At 41.7% G+C, this 15,810-nt stretch overlaps 1 protein-coding gene across 4 annotated transcripts in view; it reads right to left on the reverse strand.

Annotated features, from left to right (window-relative positions):
* Positions 1 to 15,810, reverse strand: part of dnajc6 (DnaJ (Hsp40) homolog, subfamily C, member 6) — a 35,719-nt gene that overhangs the window by 7,408 nt on the left and 12,501 nt on the right. For 3 of the 4 annotated variants that reach the window (XM_018696425.2, XM_051077273.1, XM_018696411.2), the window contains 13 exons: positions 10,055 to 10,104; positions 9,305 to 9,453; positions 7,831 to 7,953; positions 6,661 to 6,794; positions 5,291 to 5,485; positions 4,974 to 5,091; positions 4,118 to 4,197; positions 3,833 to 4,026; positions 2,078 to 2,461; positions 1,740 to 1,883; positions 787 to 888; positions 501 to 638; positions 81 to 419 (listed from right to left, as the gene is read on the reverse strand). In XM_018696425.2, the coding sequence (XP_018551941.1) occupies positions 81 to 419; positions 501 to 638; positions 787 to 888; positions 1,740 to 1,883; positions 2,078 to 2,461; positions 3,833 to 4,026; positions 4,118 to 4,197; positions 4,974 to 5,091; positions 5,291 to 5,485; positions 6,661 to 6,794; positions 7,831 to 7,953; positions 9,305 to 9,453; positions 10,055 to 10,104 (2,150 nt within the window). The remainder of the gene's footprint in view (positions 1 to 80; positions 420 to 500; positions 639 to 786; positions 889 to 1,739; positions 1,884 to 2,077; positions 2,462 to 3,832; positions 4,027 to 4,117; positions 4,198 to 4,973; positions 5,092 to 5,290; positions 5,486 to 6,660; positions 6,795 to 7,830; positions 7,954 to 9,304; positions 9,454 to 10,054; positions 10,105 to 15,810) is intronic. The other variant, XM_018696419.2, reaches the window with a different exon arrangement.

The raw sequence follows: 15,810 nt of genomic DNA on the forward strand, positions 1-15,810 counted from the left end.
ACGAAATCATCTCTTTCAATAGTTATGGCAAGTTATTTCCGATGTGAAATTTGTAATTGCAAATTAAAACAGATGCTCACCCATGGCAGCCTGTGCTTTACCCCCTGCACTGGGTGACCCTCCTCCCATCGCAGAGAAGCTGACATTGTAGTTGGGTCGGTTCTGGGGCGACGTGTGAGGCATTGGGGTGTGGCTGGGGCTGGGCTTTGGCTGTGGGGCGGGGCCCTGTCCTTGGGGTTGCCATCCTCCACCACCTGCAGCACCTGGCTGCCAAGAGGGGAAACCGCCGGCACCTGCGTGAGGCTGCCAACCTCCCGCATGCTGGGGAGACGGAGGAGGCCGCGACGGGGAGCCCATGGGAGGAAAGGAAGGGGTGGTTCCGGTAGGGGTGGTAGGTTTGCTGGAGAAGCCGGAACCTCCTGAGGAAAAGGACACACAGATTATGGCACGGACGTGCTGGTGAAAATGACGAAGACTTGGGAAAAGTTCCACTGACTGACCTCCAAGGCTTCCCCCCAGGTTGCCTATGTCAGCGAACGGGTCCAGGGTGTTTGGCTTGGTTTGGTGGGTGGGGGTGCTGTGGACTGAGCCCGTGGGGCTGGTAGTGGCTGACCGACTGCCCATACCGAAGCCTACTCCTGTAAATGCAGGAGAAAAAAAAACTCATACTGATACATAGGATAAACCGCAAACAGATTAAGTTGGTTCCCCAGATTAAAGGATTAGATGAACAGTGTGTGTTTGTATATTTATATACTGTATGTGTGTCTGTGTGGTTGGGAGTACCTGTGCTTGTGGTAGCCGGTCTGTTCCAGTCCCATCCTCCCATGGCATTTTGCTGCTGAATGTTAACGGTTGGAGTGGTAGGCGGGACGGGGGAACTCCGGCCTATTCGAGCACATAAAGGTTTGTCACACACAGAGCACACAGTGAATGAGCAACATGAACCCACACAGCCAGAGAAAATAATAGATTTGAGTCTCATAAGAGGCGTTGTTAAGGGGCTGTTGGATGTCTAAATGGATGTAGTTGTTAGTTCTAGAAATTAAATTTACTTTTGATATTGCCTTAAAAGACACCCAAAAAGTGTCGATACAATACTGTTGAAATGAAGATCTGCAAACTCAAATTTATCAAACCTGTTAGGCTCAGGGCCAGGTCCAAACATGTCTTTAGGTTCTTATAGCAAGTTCAGGTTGGGATCAGGCCAAAAGCACACAAAATCAACATGATACACTGATTAAAATGTATACTGACAATATTGTCTGCTATGTGAAAGTGTTAAATCTAAGGAAAAGTCTAAATCTGCAGTAGTAGAATTATTCTGCCCTACTTAAGTTTAAACTATTGGCTTGGTCCAAGTTCAAGTTGAAAAATGCTGTTAGATGATGGGGAATGACTCGTGCTGGGGTTGAAATATCAAGTCTATGTAGTAGCAGTAACAATTAGAGGTGCTGCAGAGACTCATCATACATCATGCAAACTCATACACTGCCAAACATACATTTTAAAAACAGCTATCTCTTGCAAAGCCAGTGTCTGAATAAGCAATATGTAGAGAGAGAAAAAAAAAGAAATTAGAAACACAGTGCAGTCTAATGAATATCGACAGATAAAGCCAGGTTTGGATGCCATTTTCCACAGTGCATGTTAATGAGTTAAGGCGAGGCCGCAGACTTGCACACATACATCCACAATGCTGTGAGACAGTGCAGCAGAGCAGCAGAAGCATGCCTTACCCAGGCCTGTGGGCTGCAGGGTGGGTGATGGAGAGCGAGCAGCATGCAGGAAGGGGTCTGGCTGCCCCACATTACCTGGTCCGAGGAATGAACCCATCATGTCCTGAGGCTTAGGCATTGGCCCTGTCCCAAAGGGATCAAACGCTGAGGGAAACAGAGAATACCCACCAGTGTTATTGTCTTGTTCTAGAAAATTACATGTCAAAAGATTTTTTAAAATTATTTCATTTTATTTTCTCATCTTTACATTCTTGCATTCTTTTGCTTGACTGTTTCAGTCTTTAGAAATCTACTGATCAACCACTCTAAACATAATTTTTGCAGACCTGTTCTCTCACCTGGTGGTGCAGGAGAGGGGCATGGCGAGGCAGTGTTGGGGACTACTTTATGTGGTGTGGACTGAGTGGATGAAGGCCCACTGGCTGGCTGAGGTGGGCCCCCAAACAAGTCTCCTAGAAGGTCAGTGGCTGCGGCTGCAGTAGACGGGTGCTGAGACGTGGGGCATGGGCGGTTGATGTCCTCCCCATCCAGGCCAAGAAGGTCCACTTCTTCAGCGGGTGCGGGTGCGGGTGCTGCGTGCGTCGGAGCAGGGGGCTCGGGTTTCTGGGGGGCAGTGCTGGCGTTGCTTCGCTGGCTGGAGAGAGAGAGCATCTCGTCGTCAGAGGGCTCACTCTCCTCGCCGTGGCACCGACTGTCTGGACCTCCGTGGGGCCGGCTTGGCTCTGCAGGACGATGAGACAGAAACAGAAGGAAGGAGGTAGAGAAAGAATGAGGCAGAGACGTGAGAAAGAGACAAACAAAGCGGGGAAAGTGGCAAATGAACAAGATAACAAGGCAGGCACAGGGTATTAATTGGGTAGAAGGCAGACGGAAACACAGAGCAAGTTAAGCGAAGAAGGAACATGAGCGAAGTAGGAGATAATGGGCAACTATATAGGTCATCACTGCTACAAGCACCAGCTATTCTCCTAATACTGTGTGCTGCATACTCTGCAGTCTGCCAATAGGCTGGTATCTGCTTTTAGCTAATTGGGGGATAAATTGCCTAAAACAACACAATAAATCTTAATTTACAAGAATCCAATCAATAAAAGATACAGTATGCTTTTAAAGGAAGTACAGGATGTACAATACAACTGTAAACCGAGTACTTGGCTAGTATTAATTGAGAGCAATATTTCACTTTGGTAGAGCATCTTCAATTTGTAATTCTTGTGGCTGCACCATTTTCCTTTGGGTATCAAGACTGGGATTCTGTGTTTTGATTCCCCAGTTCTCCTACTACTGCAATTTATTCAGGTCCCATGAGGTCTGATATTTATGCTGGAGGCAAGCGAAACATTCTCTACCAAAATGATATATCACTCCATAACAAGTGCGGGATTGATTTCAATTCAATCGATACAGATCATAAAGGGAAATAGCCAAGTCATTTTCCAATAACACAAGATTTATTCATCAATAGAGGATCGATATTTTAATAAAATATTCCCATGCAAGTATGACTGAATTGAACCAAGCACTGGTTAACTGATGTCACCATCCTGTACAGTTTTCAGTACAGATCTGTGGCTGCCTCTACTGTCTTACCCTCCAGATCCAAGCCCTCCATCTCATCTTGTTGGAACAAAAATAAGAGTTACATTAGTTTGTTTGTGTGTCTGCATGTTAATGTATGTAAATGTGGTTTTGCATATACAGTATTATTCTACCTAATCTGTGAAACTTTGCAGCTTATTTGTGTATGTAAATCTGTGTATGAGTGTGTAGATGCATAATGAATTTATGAGTGTGTGTCTGCATGAAAATGTTCACTTGTTTCTCTGTCTTTGTGAGAACCAGTCTGATTTTTGTGCTGGTTTACAAGTAATTTTGAGAGATTTAAGGTTGATTAATTAAGGTTAATTAGTTTTAAGTAAGGCTAAATAGTTAGCATTAGCTGTTACAGAATATTGAGTTAGAAATATAAAGCGTTATGAAAGAAACCCCCTATGTGAAGTGTTTTGAAATGTATGAGTCTTCCACCTCCCATCTCCCACCCCAAGCATTACGAACAGTATTTTATGAATTCAACATATGCATTCCTATAGTACCAGCAATAGCCAGTGCGTCCTGATGCTCCTGGTGGCAGGAGAAAAGCACGTTGGGGCTGAGGTCTTTACAGGGGAACTGCTCCCACGGCGGCGTCAAGTCTTTTTGCTTGTCCACCCCCTCTACCTCAATATCCAGTATCACATGGAACAGCTGGGGATACTTCTCAGGAGAGTCACATGCATCAAGTTCTGGTCTGAGAGGAGACATGAAGTGTATGATGTAAATAATGTATGTGTATCTATCAGTATTGAGGGATAATTGTAAAGGGATCAGCATGTTCTTACTTGTTAAACTTTAACATGGTGGTTCCAGGAGCAATGAAGCCAGTGTGGAACTGGATCTGGAATATCTGAGTGTTGGACACCTAACAAGAGCAGGACAAATGATAAGTTTGCACCATATTCATTTAAACTATATCATAAATGACTGTAGTTATTTAGTGAAATCTGTAGTCTCTGGCTGCACCAAGATTTCAGAGTGTCAAATATGTCAACAGTAAGACAGGTTGTAGGCATGTCTGTCCACTTTAACCTAAATAGATTTGCAAGTGAGAAGGAAAGTGAACCTCTGAATTATTATCCAAACTGTCTGTTGTATGGTTTTTTCTATGTCCTTGATGGCTTTGACTTACTCTACAAGCTGTCTTTGAATATGTATGGAATTTTACAATCAAGAACTACTGCATAAGGAAAATATGGGAGCAGATACCTTTTAATAATGCTCAAATACTGTATGGTGTTTGATGTAAAATTATACAATAACCACAAGAAATGATGACCAAAGATCCAAGTTGATAAAAAAAAGAAACAGATTTTTATTTTACTGCTAACTACAGTATGTATACTGTACAATGTCTACTGTTTCTCTCTGAAAACCACATATTTCCATGAAGTATGCATGTCAGGAAGTTAAAAACCTTTTGCTGCTTCTTTCCTCCTGACATTTTGTGGGCCGTTTTTGAATATTTGGCACAAAGCAGCCACATCCTGAGACTGTTCGGTGGCTGGCGGTTCAGTATGAACTTGCGCCAGCATGATCGTGCACTGTTGTTGCCTTTGCAAGATCTGAGACAAATGCAGCTGTTGACTTTAACCATTACATAGGATTAAAAAGGATGCTGTAGGATTTGGTAAAGTGTACCTTGGCCTGCAGACGTCCTCCAATGGTGGACCTCATGTGGTAGACAGAGACCACGACATCTCCTTGCACACTTACACCCAGAGGGAACACCACCTTCCCCTCTTGGACCCTGTGCTCTCTGGGGAGGTGCAGGGCACGCAGAGATAGTAGGAAGAAGGGAAATGAAGGATTGAGGGCACATGAGGAGAGAATAATTAAAAGTTAATGATTGGAGAATGGGCAGAAAAAAGCAGCATTCTTTCAGCCTTGTTGACCACTCTGTCATATACCATATATCATACACTGAATTACTTTGAGCATCAGTATCAAGTCACTACCTCATCCTCTCATACTCCTGGGCAGTGGTGAAGATCTTTGTCTCTCCGATGAGGACGTCACAGAAGGGCCGACAGCCACTACGCTGCTTGTTGAAGCAGGGGACCGGACTTATGGTGAGGGCCTTGATCACCAAGGGCTTAGAGTGGGGTAGACTGGGCTTCTCTGATACCATGCTACACACATAACCTATATACCTACACAGGGACAAGGAAAGTCACAATCATAGTTTCATTTTGTTTCTGTTTTTGTTTTTTGATGATATATATCGTCTATTGTCTGATAAATACAGTCTTTCACAGAGTAGTCCATATTATACATACAGTGGGAGCTCATTATACTCCACAGCACCAGAGGCTGTATCAAGCCAACAAGAACAGGCACGGAGCAGTTATGAAGGTGAAACACGCTGATAAGTGCAGCCAAATCAATTTAAGGACTTTGAGCTCTGTCAAGGATGATATTATTGCTGCAATTTCCATAAACTCTCAGTCAACCTGCACTAAAACTCTGACTCATGAGAAAGTTCTTGCATTAACGTGGACTGATAAATACTACCGCTTGTGCCTGAAAGGGTAATAAAATGTCCATCCTTGAAGGGTATGCCAGCTCTGCAGGCTATGATTCTTGCTTTGGCTGAGGGAACTAATGACTCTTGGCTGCACTGTTTGACTACTACATGTTTTCTACATATTTTGAATAGTCTGTAATAGCAGATAGTGTAAAATTAGGCTATTATGCCTGAATCTAAATAATGCATTGCCTTCTAAATGGGTAGATATTGGAATAAACATGGTTAACGGTGCAAATGTGTTTCTAGCCTCATAAAACCAGTGTTTCTTTCTTGGAAACTGGAAAATATTCAGTCTTGATGAAGAGCAAGATTTGCATATACATATACAGACAGATGTTTAAAGGAGTAAACAACTCCAAAAATATCCTTTCAACTTGTCAATTAGCCTTGGTACAACATCAGCGCATTTCAGCGGTTAAAATATCAAAGCTTGCAAGTAATCAGACAGTTCCACTCCTCACACATATAAACCACTCACTAGTAATTTTGACCATGGTTCTTACGTGGTAGGTCCCGCAGTCTATGCTCTGCTCTTATCAAACTGACATTCAACTTTTCTCTCACTTTCTGTCCGACCTCAATTTTGTTCTCCTGTCAACTCTGAAAGCTTTACTAGACGGAGAGAAAAGTAGACGTGTAAGCGGTGCTACAAAGATTTCAGAGGCTAAATTTCAATGTCAGAAGCCCTCTGCAACTACAATGCGTCCTTCCTCTCTTTTCTTTCTTTAACTTCCCCTCTTTTTTTCCCTCATTCTTTCTCACACACACACACACACACACACGTTGGGGGATGCAAACCTGCGGTGGGAAGGCCAGAGGCCGGAACCTGGTCTCTTGGCGCTGAGCAGCTGCATGGCAGGAACTGGGTTGTTGAAGAGGTGGCAGAAGCAGAACATGGCACAGACCAAAACACCTGAAGGAGCACGACCATCCTAAAAAAAGAAAAAAGAAAAAAAGAAGAAAAAAAAAACAGAAAGTGAAGGCACAATTATTGAATTTTAAATCGTCACAAATATACCAGACAAAAGTAACTAAAGCTACCTAACTCAGGGAAGTCTATAACTTATAAAAGTTTAAGGACATGTTTGATGATAAACTCATTTGCACAAATAGGTAAGTAATAAATCTAAAATCAGCAGAAGTTCACTGAGTGTATTCACTCATACCATATAAATTTACTGTAGTTCATTTCAGGTTACAGGGAGACAAAAACATTCTTGTGATCTGAAGCTGAGAAAATACAGTTTTTAGAAAGGAACTGCTTGGTGGAGATTATGCAAGATGGAGCAGTTTGCCAAGCCACTGCCAAACCACAGTGACTTGGCAATAACATACTCCACCGCATGCCAGTGTACAGTATTGCTGTCGCTGAATTAGAACAGACAGAAAGTTTCACTTAATATTTCAGTGGTGGTTGCAGTGCAAAAAAATTGTACTGCAAAATATACATGTAGGGTTTTAGCTGTGCTTGAAATACTCCTGACAAAATCAAAGCTTTAATGTGCGATCATAGGTGTGCTAAAAGTGCAGCTTGTTGCTGAGGGAGTTCTGTTGAGTTTCCCAAACTGATCCCGGTCAAGCAAAACACTTGCATTTTTCCCCAAACACAGAAACCTGGGATGTTCGCCTCTCTTTTCAACACAAAAACCAACTGCTAAGCAACAAGAGGTGGAGAAACTGATAGGAAATTGCTGTGTTACTGTATTTGGGAATAAGATGGACTGATACTCCATTATCTAAGGTTGGCAACAGTGAGAGGAGAGGAGGACTAAGGGAATAGGAAAAAACTAAAAAAAAAAACATATGGTACAAGGTTAACAGTGTAAAAGAACAATTTATATGAGTGGCCAACAAATCATTTTGGCAGACTTGACAGCACTTGAACCAATTAGTATGCAGTATGACAGTCAAAATTTAAAAATTAAGGATGGGAATGAATACAATTAAGATGGGTGATTGTTTTCTTACCGAGCAGGTGATGACACACACATTCTTGGGATTCTGTTTGAGCCAGTTGTGCATGTTCTTACACACGGCAAATAAGTTGTGGAGGCTGGGAGCCTGGCGAGAAGGCCAATTACACTCTGAAACCTGGAGAGGAGTTGGTGCAGGAAACAAGAAGGGGGAGGAAGAATGAGAGACAGAGAAACAGACGCAGGCAGAGGGAAAGGGCAAAGAAGAGGCAGAGAGCAAATGAGATGGAAACAGAAAAAGACCAAAGACGGGCAGAGAGACAGGGGAGAGAAAAGGTGAGGAAGCAAAAGAAGAGTTGGTAAAGTAAGGAGCAAAGATAAAAATCAGGAGGGGAGGAGAAGGGAGAGATGGAGGTTAGCAACAGCACTGCAGCAGCAGAGCAACACAACACACCAGTTGCCATGATGAGTCATCTGCAAGAGATACAGCGACTTCCACAAGCAGACAGGGGGCCATCTTGGCCAATGTTAACTCCACAGCTTGACTCCTCAGCTTCCTCGGATGTTTCTGCCGAAGGGTGGCAGTCTTTTATCTACAGACATTCCACATGGGCCTTCACTTGAATCCAAATCCAGCTGTGCAAAAGTGTTGAATGACATGATACAAGGACTCCATGCTGGGGTTAGAACATTTCATAACCATTAAGATGGAATAAAACAGAATAAATGGAGCACTGAGATTTTATCTTGTGAATGGTGTTTAAGATGAGACACTTGGATTAGATGTTTTTATTTTCAGAGTTTTCTGTTGTGAATTATGTAGAAATAACACTGTAACTCTATTGGACAGCGGGTGTGCTACATCACTTGTAGATTCAAACTAGCAAATTCAAATTAGCAGGAAAGGATTTATTTTCATGAAACCACACTCTCTGATTCTGTTATAGCAACCAAAAGTATCCCCAAAATCCCTGACTGTCATTCCAGCTCACAGTTCACACAGTTTTCTGGGGGATGTGGAAGTGTATCCTTAAAACATGAAAGGCTGGTACTATATGGGATTACCTCAGTATGAGCTATGAAAGTTTTTGGGGAAGGTAGATGACATTAGACCTCAGACACAGACATTAAAGAGAGATATTTTTCTCAGGATTTGGTGGACTAAAGCATGTAACTGGAAGCTGTAACAGCATGATAAGCTGAGAGATAAGGGCTATGATACTGACAGCTTCTTTTGCTGTCTGGACAAAAATTACTTGTCGTAAAGAGACGAGCATGACAGAGGAGCAGCAAGCAATGATAGGTCTGATGGGGTGAATCTAATTAAAGGCTTCTAGCAATAGTCCCAGCTTAAAAAACGCCAGCAGACTAAAAATAGCCTGCACATTGTAAATAAGTCGTCATATCTCAGTCCAGTGTTGTAATAATCCAGGGAGTGAAAATAGTGCAGCAACCACTAACAACTAACTGCAAACTAATAAATCTGTAACAGCTTCATTTGTGGCTTCGTGAGGCGGTGTCACACTCACCCTGTTAGAGAATTTGGCGCCGCGGTAGTTGCGCTGTGATAGGTTGAAAACAGTGTAGTGGTCGGCATGCCGACTGTCAAGGAAGGAGCGGATGTCCTCAACGTGGTTCTGGTACCCGATCTGTACTGACTCCGCTGGATAGGTCATTACTGAAAAAAATAAAATAAAAATCTGTATGTCAGCTGCTGGATGAGATATTTCATACACAGATGTTATAACAATACCCATTATATTTTTCCTGTACTGACTACAGGGCTGCAAAAAGGTGAATTGAAAATGGAAATATGGGAGGTGGTTCACACATTGGTCCACATTCAAGCATGACTATCAGCGGCTGCACACACATCATGATTGGATTTAGGCCCTTGGGTGACAAATGTACAGCAGACTATGTCCTCTCAAGGATACACTGCTGCTCCTCACTCATGAGTGTGTAACGCTGTGAGCAATTTGAGAATGAGCAAGGAGGACAGAGGGAAATCTGAGGGTTCAGGTGTCTGTGTGTACATTTTATTACAGTTGAGATTTAGATGAGCCATCCCACTATATTATAATCATAAGAACTTTAACCTTATTATCACAAAGTGACTGTCCCTACATGTAAATTAAGTTGTTTAAGGTGTTTTTGGACATTGTAGACTAGAAAAAACTATGGGACTTTATTATTTCTTGTGACATTATTGGAGTGCATCTACACATATGGGTGGCACATGTACACAGTGTCCATTAGCAACAACCAAATGTGTTTACCTATGATCCGTGATGTGATGTAGGCAATGTCCAGCTCCCCTTTAGTGTACCTGAAACAAAGAAATAAACCATAAAAGATTCATTTTATCAGCTTTTTTCATGCAGGTCTTTAAAACACAAAAGTGAAGGAATAGCAACAAGAGGAAAGATTACAAGCAATATTACACATAATACCCACGTTTATGCAGTAGTTCTCTTGTTTTTGTGCATCCAGTACAGTAGGTTCATTTGTGTATAGTTTTCAGACAATTTTAGAATTCACTAACGGGGGTCAAAAGATGTCCTATCCTTGAAAAATATCAAATTATATAAAAGGGAGATCGATAAATGAGCGTCCAGCATCCAAAAGGTTGATCCACCTCTCTGACTCTCACTGTCAGTGCATCAGGCTGCATTTCATGCATATCCAAGTAATTAGACTCAACAGGCTTTAGAGCAGAAGCTTCCATGTGTCTGGCTGTGGGGATCTTGTCTTTTTCAGGCTCACCACACTAGACTGAACTGCCCGGGATCAAAGGAATGCCATATGTGAATTCTTCGTTTGAGCAGCATTGCCTCTCTTTGCCAAATTTAGCTGTTCCATATGGACTTTTTTTTTTAAACTCCGAGAGCAGCTGTGGTGCACACACATACAAGTAGTCCACTACTACTGCACCATGGTAGAGAGTATTAATGAAACACTACAAAACAGGTGCAGGCTGGTGTTTGGAGTTGGAGTGGGATTTCTTTTAATGGATTACAGATTCACAAAATTTGTTTCTGTCTTGTAATTGGAGAGTTGATTCGGAGAGTTACTTACAAAAACGTTTTTATCTAATAGCAGCAAAAGGCTCGGCTACCCACTGCACTGCAATTATCATGCAAGCCACATTAGCAGCCTAATGTGTATCAAATGAGTTGACTTGTTGCCTACTGTGAAAATCCCCCAAGCAGAGTTGATCTGAGTCAGTCGTCTCTGTGTGGTCATGGAGGGGTGCCATATGCCCCTGATGCAATCCTAGACCTGGTTATGTAACACAGTGCAGTACAAGAGCAGATTAAGTTTGTCTCTGGATTTTCTTCACCTAAGTACAAGTTGCATCAACAAGTTACTGCATTTTTGGACATTGTGTTTACTCTATAATTTTCAAACCACACAATAATTTGTCGCACTTTTTTAATGTTGTGCCGGTCTGGCCTTAAGAAAGTAGACCACCGCTAAAATAGCAGATAAACAACCTGAGTTAAATCCATCAGAGTGAAAGGTGGGAGGAGACTGCCGTTGTGTCGGTAAGCCCTCCATAATGAAGTAATTGACACAGTTTAGTTTCTAATTTAATCCAGTTCTCAGTGTTTATCCCAGACTGAAAAGCAGACTGCAAGTTTCACAGGATGACTTTAAAGGTGAATATCTGGATGGTTTACTTATAATAATACTGCTAAAGCACAAATTTGATTGAGAAGAATTTGGATTGCAAAAAATGAATGTTTATTTAAAAAATATTTTAAGCAACTGAAAAAGACTACAGCCATTTCTAACATTTTATCTTGTCCTTTGTTTTTGTCTGATAATTATATCATAAGGAATGTTGGATATGCTCTGTGTGAATCTGTGGTTTTACCTGCTTCTTCCTGAAATAGCTTGTGGGCTATTAGAGGAGAGAAGCAGGTCAGGTGTCAGGTTTAAATAGTCATGGCCAATAGCCATGCAGTATACAAATAAGCAGTCTCCCTGACCTCTTGAGGATAGAATTGCAGCCAATTAAAATGCACTGCAAGGTGTGGCATATGATAAGAGTAAGAATGTTGAACAAACAGAGGACGACAACAGAGAAGAGTGACGACAAACACACACACACACATGCAGATACCCAGAAGCACCAGCACCGGACTGCCTGATGTTTATGTTTTCTTACTGGAAAGCAAACATCAAGAGCACTAAAGCCATTTTAGACCAGATTACATCAGAAAAAAAAAAACACATCAGTAGAGAGGTGCTCTAAGTGAGTCTCTAGTGACCATGCACGCACACACACACACACATTCTCAAACAAACACAGTGTAAGTGGGTTAGATCCCGATGGATATTAGATTTGGGCTCTCTATATTCCCTCCATGCTCCTCTCCAAAACTATCTATTTTAAAGTCTTTTCTCAAACATTGTTCTTATAGCATATATGATTCATAATTGTTTAAAAAAGAGAATAAGCCAATATAAGAGGTAACCCTTAACTTTTTTCACTCTTGACAAAAATGCTAAAAGACTACACCAGATATTTTCTAGTTGATCCTGAATCATTTCACCGCAGTTCTCTTGACTTGTTTAATCTGAAATGTGCTAATCCACCAAGAGATGTTAGAGATGTCTTGATGTTATGATGTTTTACAGAGTATTTTGGCCAAGGGAGAAAGAATGACAGAGACAGACACACAGATGTCAACAGAGTGTAGGGCTGATGAAATGGGGACAAAAATAAGTGAGAGAGGATTGATGAAAACCAGTGAAAGAGAGAAAGAATGAGACAAAGCAGAAAGGAGAGAGAGATAAATGTGTGTCTGACAGGGCGGGGGAAGGGGGGGGCAGTCTGGGTACCAACCAAGGACACTGTGCCTTTCACAAAACCAGATCAGCCATCCAGACTCCATCGCCGTTCTGTTTCTCACAGACAGAGAAACACACTGTTGAGTGTTGTTTCCAGATTGGTTTCCCTGCAAAATTTCTCTTCAACCAGGTAAACAAACAAGCAGGCTGCTTTAAATAATTCAGCAACGAGCCCTTTTGCCTTGAATACAGATGAGATAGAAGCAGAGAGGAGCCAATCAACTTTAGTTTGGGTGTTAAAAGAAGGCCTGGTTAACAACTGTGCTCACGGGGGTTTATCCTTAAATCAAGCATGCTCAGGGGAATTTCCTCTGAGGTGCTGCAGTCAATAAACTGATCTCTGAAGAAGTCACACATACTCAACCTCCAGCAGAAATTCTGCTAACCTAGAAAAACTCCAAACTGCAAAAATCCCCTTTCATATAAAAGCAAAACAATGTGTAATTCTAGAGAAATTTCTGCCAATGGGGTAAACAAAATCACTTCAGAAGTTTGAGAAGCAGGTAGTGAACGATGAGGTTTTTTGTTTTCTTTTCACTGACAAGAGCTTCATGGTGTGGCTGGAGAGAAGGCTGATGACAGTGATTCAAAACAGTTAAGCATGAGTATGGACCGTAAAATCAAAACAATAAGCTGGAAGACAACAGAATGCTCCTTGGAGCTGATGGAAACTGCAGTCTTATTGTCACAGATCATTAAGTAGTTTGTATTCATTCTCTGCCTGCTTTTGCCATTTTCACAAACTGTCTTTAACATTTCAGAATGTGTCACTCCTACCCATTCTGCAGTAACCTCAGCCCTTCCCACCTCTCCAATCACCTGATTCCACCACACCCATCTGCTCACCTGTTCCTCATTCCCTGATTAGCTCCCTTGTATATATACTGGTTCATTCTACCTGCACTCTGCCAGACTGTCTGTTGTGCCACTTCAATTGTAGGGTTCCTTTTTTTTTTTTTTTTTTTTTTTTTTTGTACCTGCCTGCTTGGTCTTTGCCTCTCACCGAAGCCCTTTCCTGCTCCTGCCTGCATCACCTTTTCATAAAGATGAACTTACTGGTGACTCTGAGCTTTTCACTCCTGTGTGTTCTGAGCTGTGACACAGCTGACAACTCCCTGTGGTTTCATCTTTGTGAGGGACCCCTTTCACATTACACATACTCATTTGACCTGCTTATTATATAAAAATAATGATGAGAGCAGCTTTATCCAATCCAACAAAAGAAAAAATGGCAGAAAAATATATTTGCTGTGCTGTTTTAGTTTTGACTAGTTTTTAGACTGGTCTGACACTTCAAAGCTGTCTTTTTTTCTCCTAATAGATGTGTGGGATGTGAGCGTGACAACCATCCAATCCAAGTTTCAGACATTTTTGTTTCTTGTCAGTTCTGGCTGGAAAAAAAAGATTTAATATCTTATCAAGAAAAGTCAAGAGCCGTTACCTTGAAAGAGGTTTACCGATCTAAAGCAAATGATGCTTGATAAGACTATTAGTCTTGAATAAGAAAAATTAGGCTCCCCTATTCTAAAATCCTGAGAAACATATTATGACTTTGGTGAATTGCCCTATTTGCACGGTGAATAAGAGCAGGCCACCTCTCTGGAATACAGCGTTATATCCTGTAAACACCAGAGTTCTGCAGCTCTTTATTATATCCCTCTAATTAACTGCTGACTTTCACCCTCACAGACACAAGACAGGCAAACCCCTAACGGACAGAATTATGATACTACATCAATACACAGTAATCCCACCATCGTAGATCGTAGATCTACTGTACAAGATAGTGAGTGGTATAGCTCAGTTCAGATGCTTATTTATTTATGAGGACATTAACTAGAAAGTACAATCTCATCTTTAGCAAATGACTCAAAGTGCTGTCACAGTCATCTTCTCTGTCCTGCCATCTCTACATAAAGTTATCAAATATTATTCATACAACAACACAATTAACTCTTTTGTGAGTCAGAAGCAGCAGGTTAGATACCGCTGATATTTAAAGTATACTAAAATGCATCACATTATTGTACCTCTACCCATCTACCTTCCCCTTCTGAGGCTTTCATCCAGTTGCCACGGTAGCCTGCCTCCCACCACCCCATTATCCCAACCACCCACTCAAACATACATATACGGTCCACACAAACACACACCACCACACACAGGGCGCTGATGAAATGAATCCTTCTGTATCAGCAGTGCACTGGCCATTTGGCACAATGAACTGCTATGAATAATTCAGCAAGGAGAGGTGCGATAGACAGCAAAGAGAGGAGAGACGAGGAGAGGAGAGAAGGAAAAGTGGAGCAGCGAGAGGTGGCCCAAAACATGAGGGAACGACAGGACAGGAGAGTGGGAGTTTGCCAAGATGCTAGCAGCAGGGGAAGGGAGACACGAGAGAGGAATAATCACGATCAAATTTGCTGAGTCAATAGTGAGAGGAGCTGTATGTGTGTGTGTTTCTAATAGTACAGAGGCTCCTTTGTGCTGCCCTGTGCAGATGCCTGTGCACAAACACACTGGGACGACCGAGTCGTGCCAGACTCTGCTGCTTCCCTCTTTCCTCCCTCCATCTGCACAGCTCTGTTTCACTTTTAAAGCTGTTGGGGACTTACTTTAGATTGTAACCAACAATCAAAACAGCATCCAGTTAACCAATATAATCATAACATTTGATATTAATTAGATGAACATGTGCAAAAGCCAACTATTTTAAATAAAAAATCCCCAATATACATCACAAATGTTACAATATCTAATGAAGGCCAGCTCTGTGGAGTGTGAATAGATTCATACTGTTATTTTCTAAACTGCTCCAAATTCCAATATATACTTGTAACATGAGGGCTCTTACTACAGACATCCATAAAGTATATGCTGTTATCATATACAGTTACAGGTCTTTCAGAGGAAAGCAAGAATTTCTGTTGAATACACAAAATAATAAAAGAAAAAAGTGTTCAAAAAGAGAGATGTTATCTCCTCACATTATCTATGGTGTCATCCATGTTTTGAACACTTTTGCATCTACAAACGTCAAAGGAAGTGTTGGAGGAAAATTATGGACCCAGTTTCCATTTTTGCTATGTGAAATTGAAGTAAACATGCTTTTCAGCAGTAGCATTATGCTGGTTGTCAGTGAAAACAGCCTCATATTTATCACATTCTGGCTGTT

Source organism: Lates calcarifer, linkage group LG17 (genome assembly GCF_001640805.2).
Source record: "Lates calcarifer isolate ASB-BC8 linkage group LG17, TLL_Latcal_v3, whole genome shotgun sequence".
NCBI lineage: Eukaryota > Metazoa > Chordata > Actinopteri > Centropomidae > Lates > Lates calcarifer.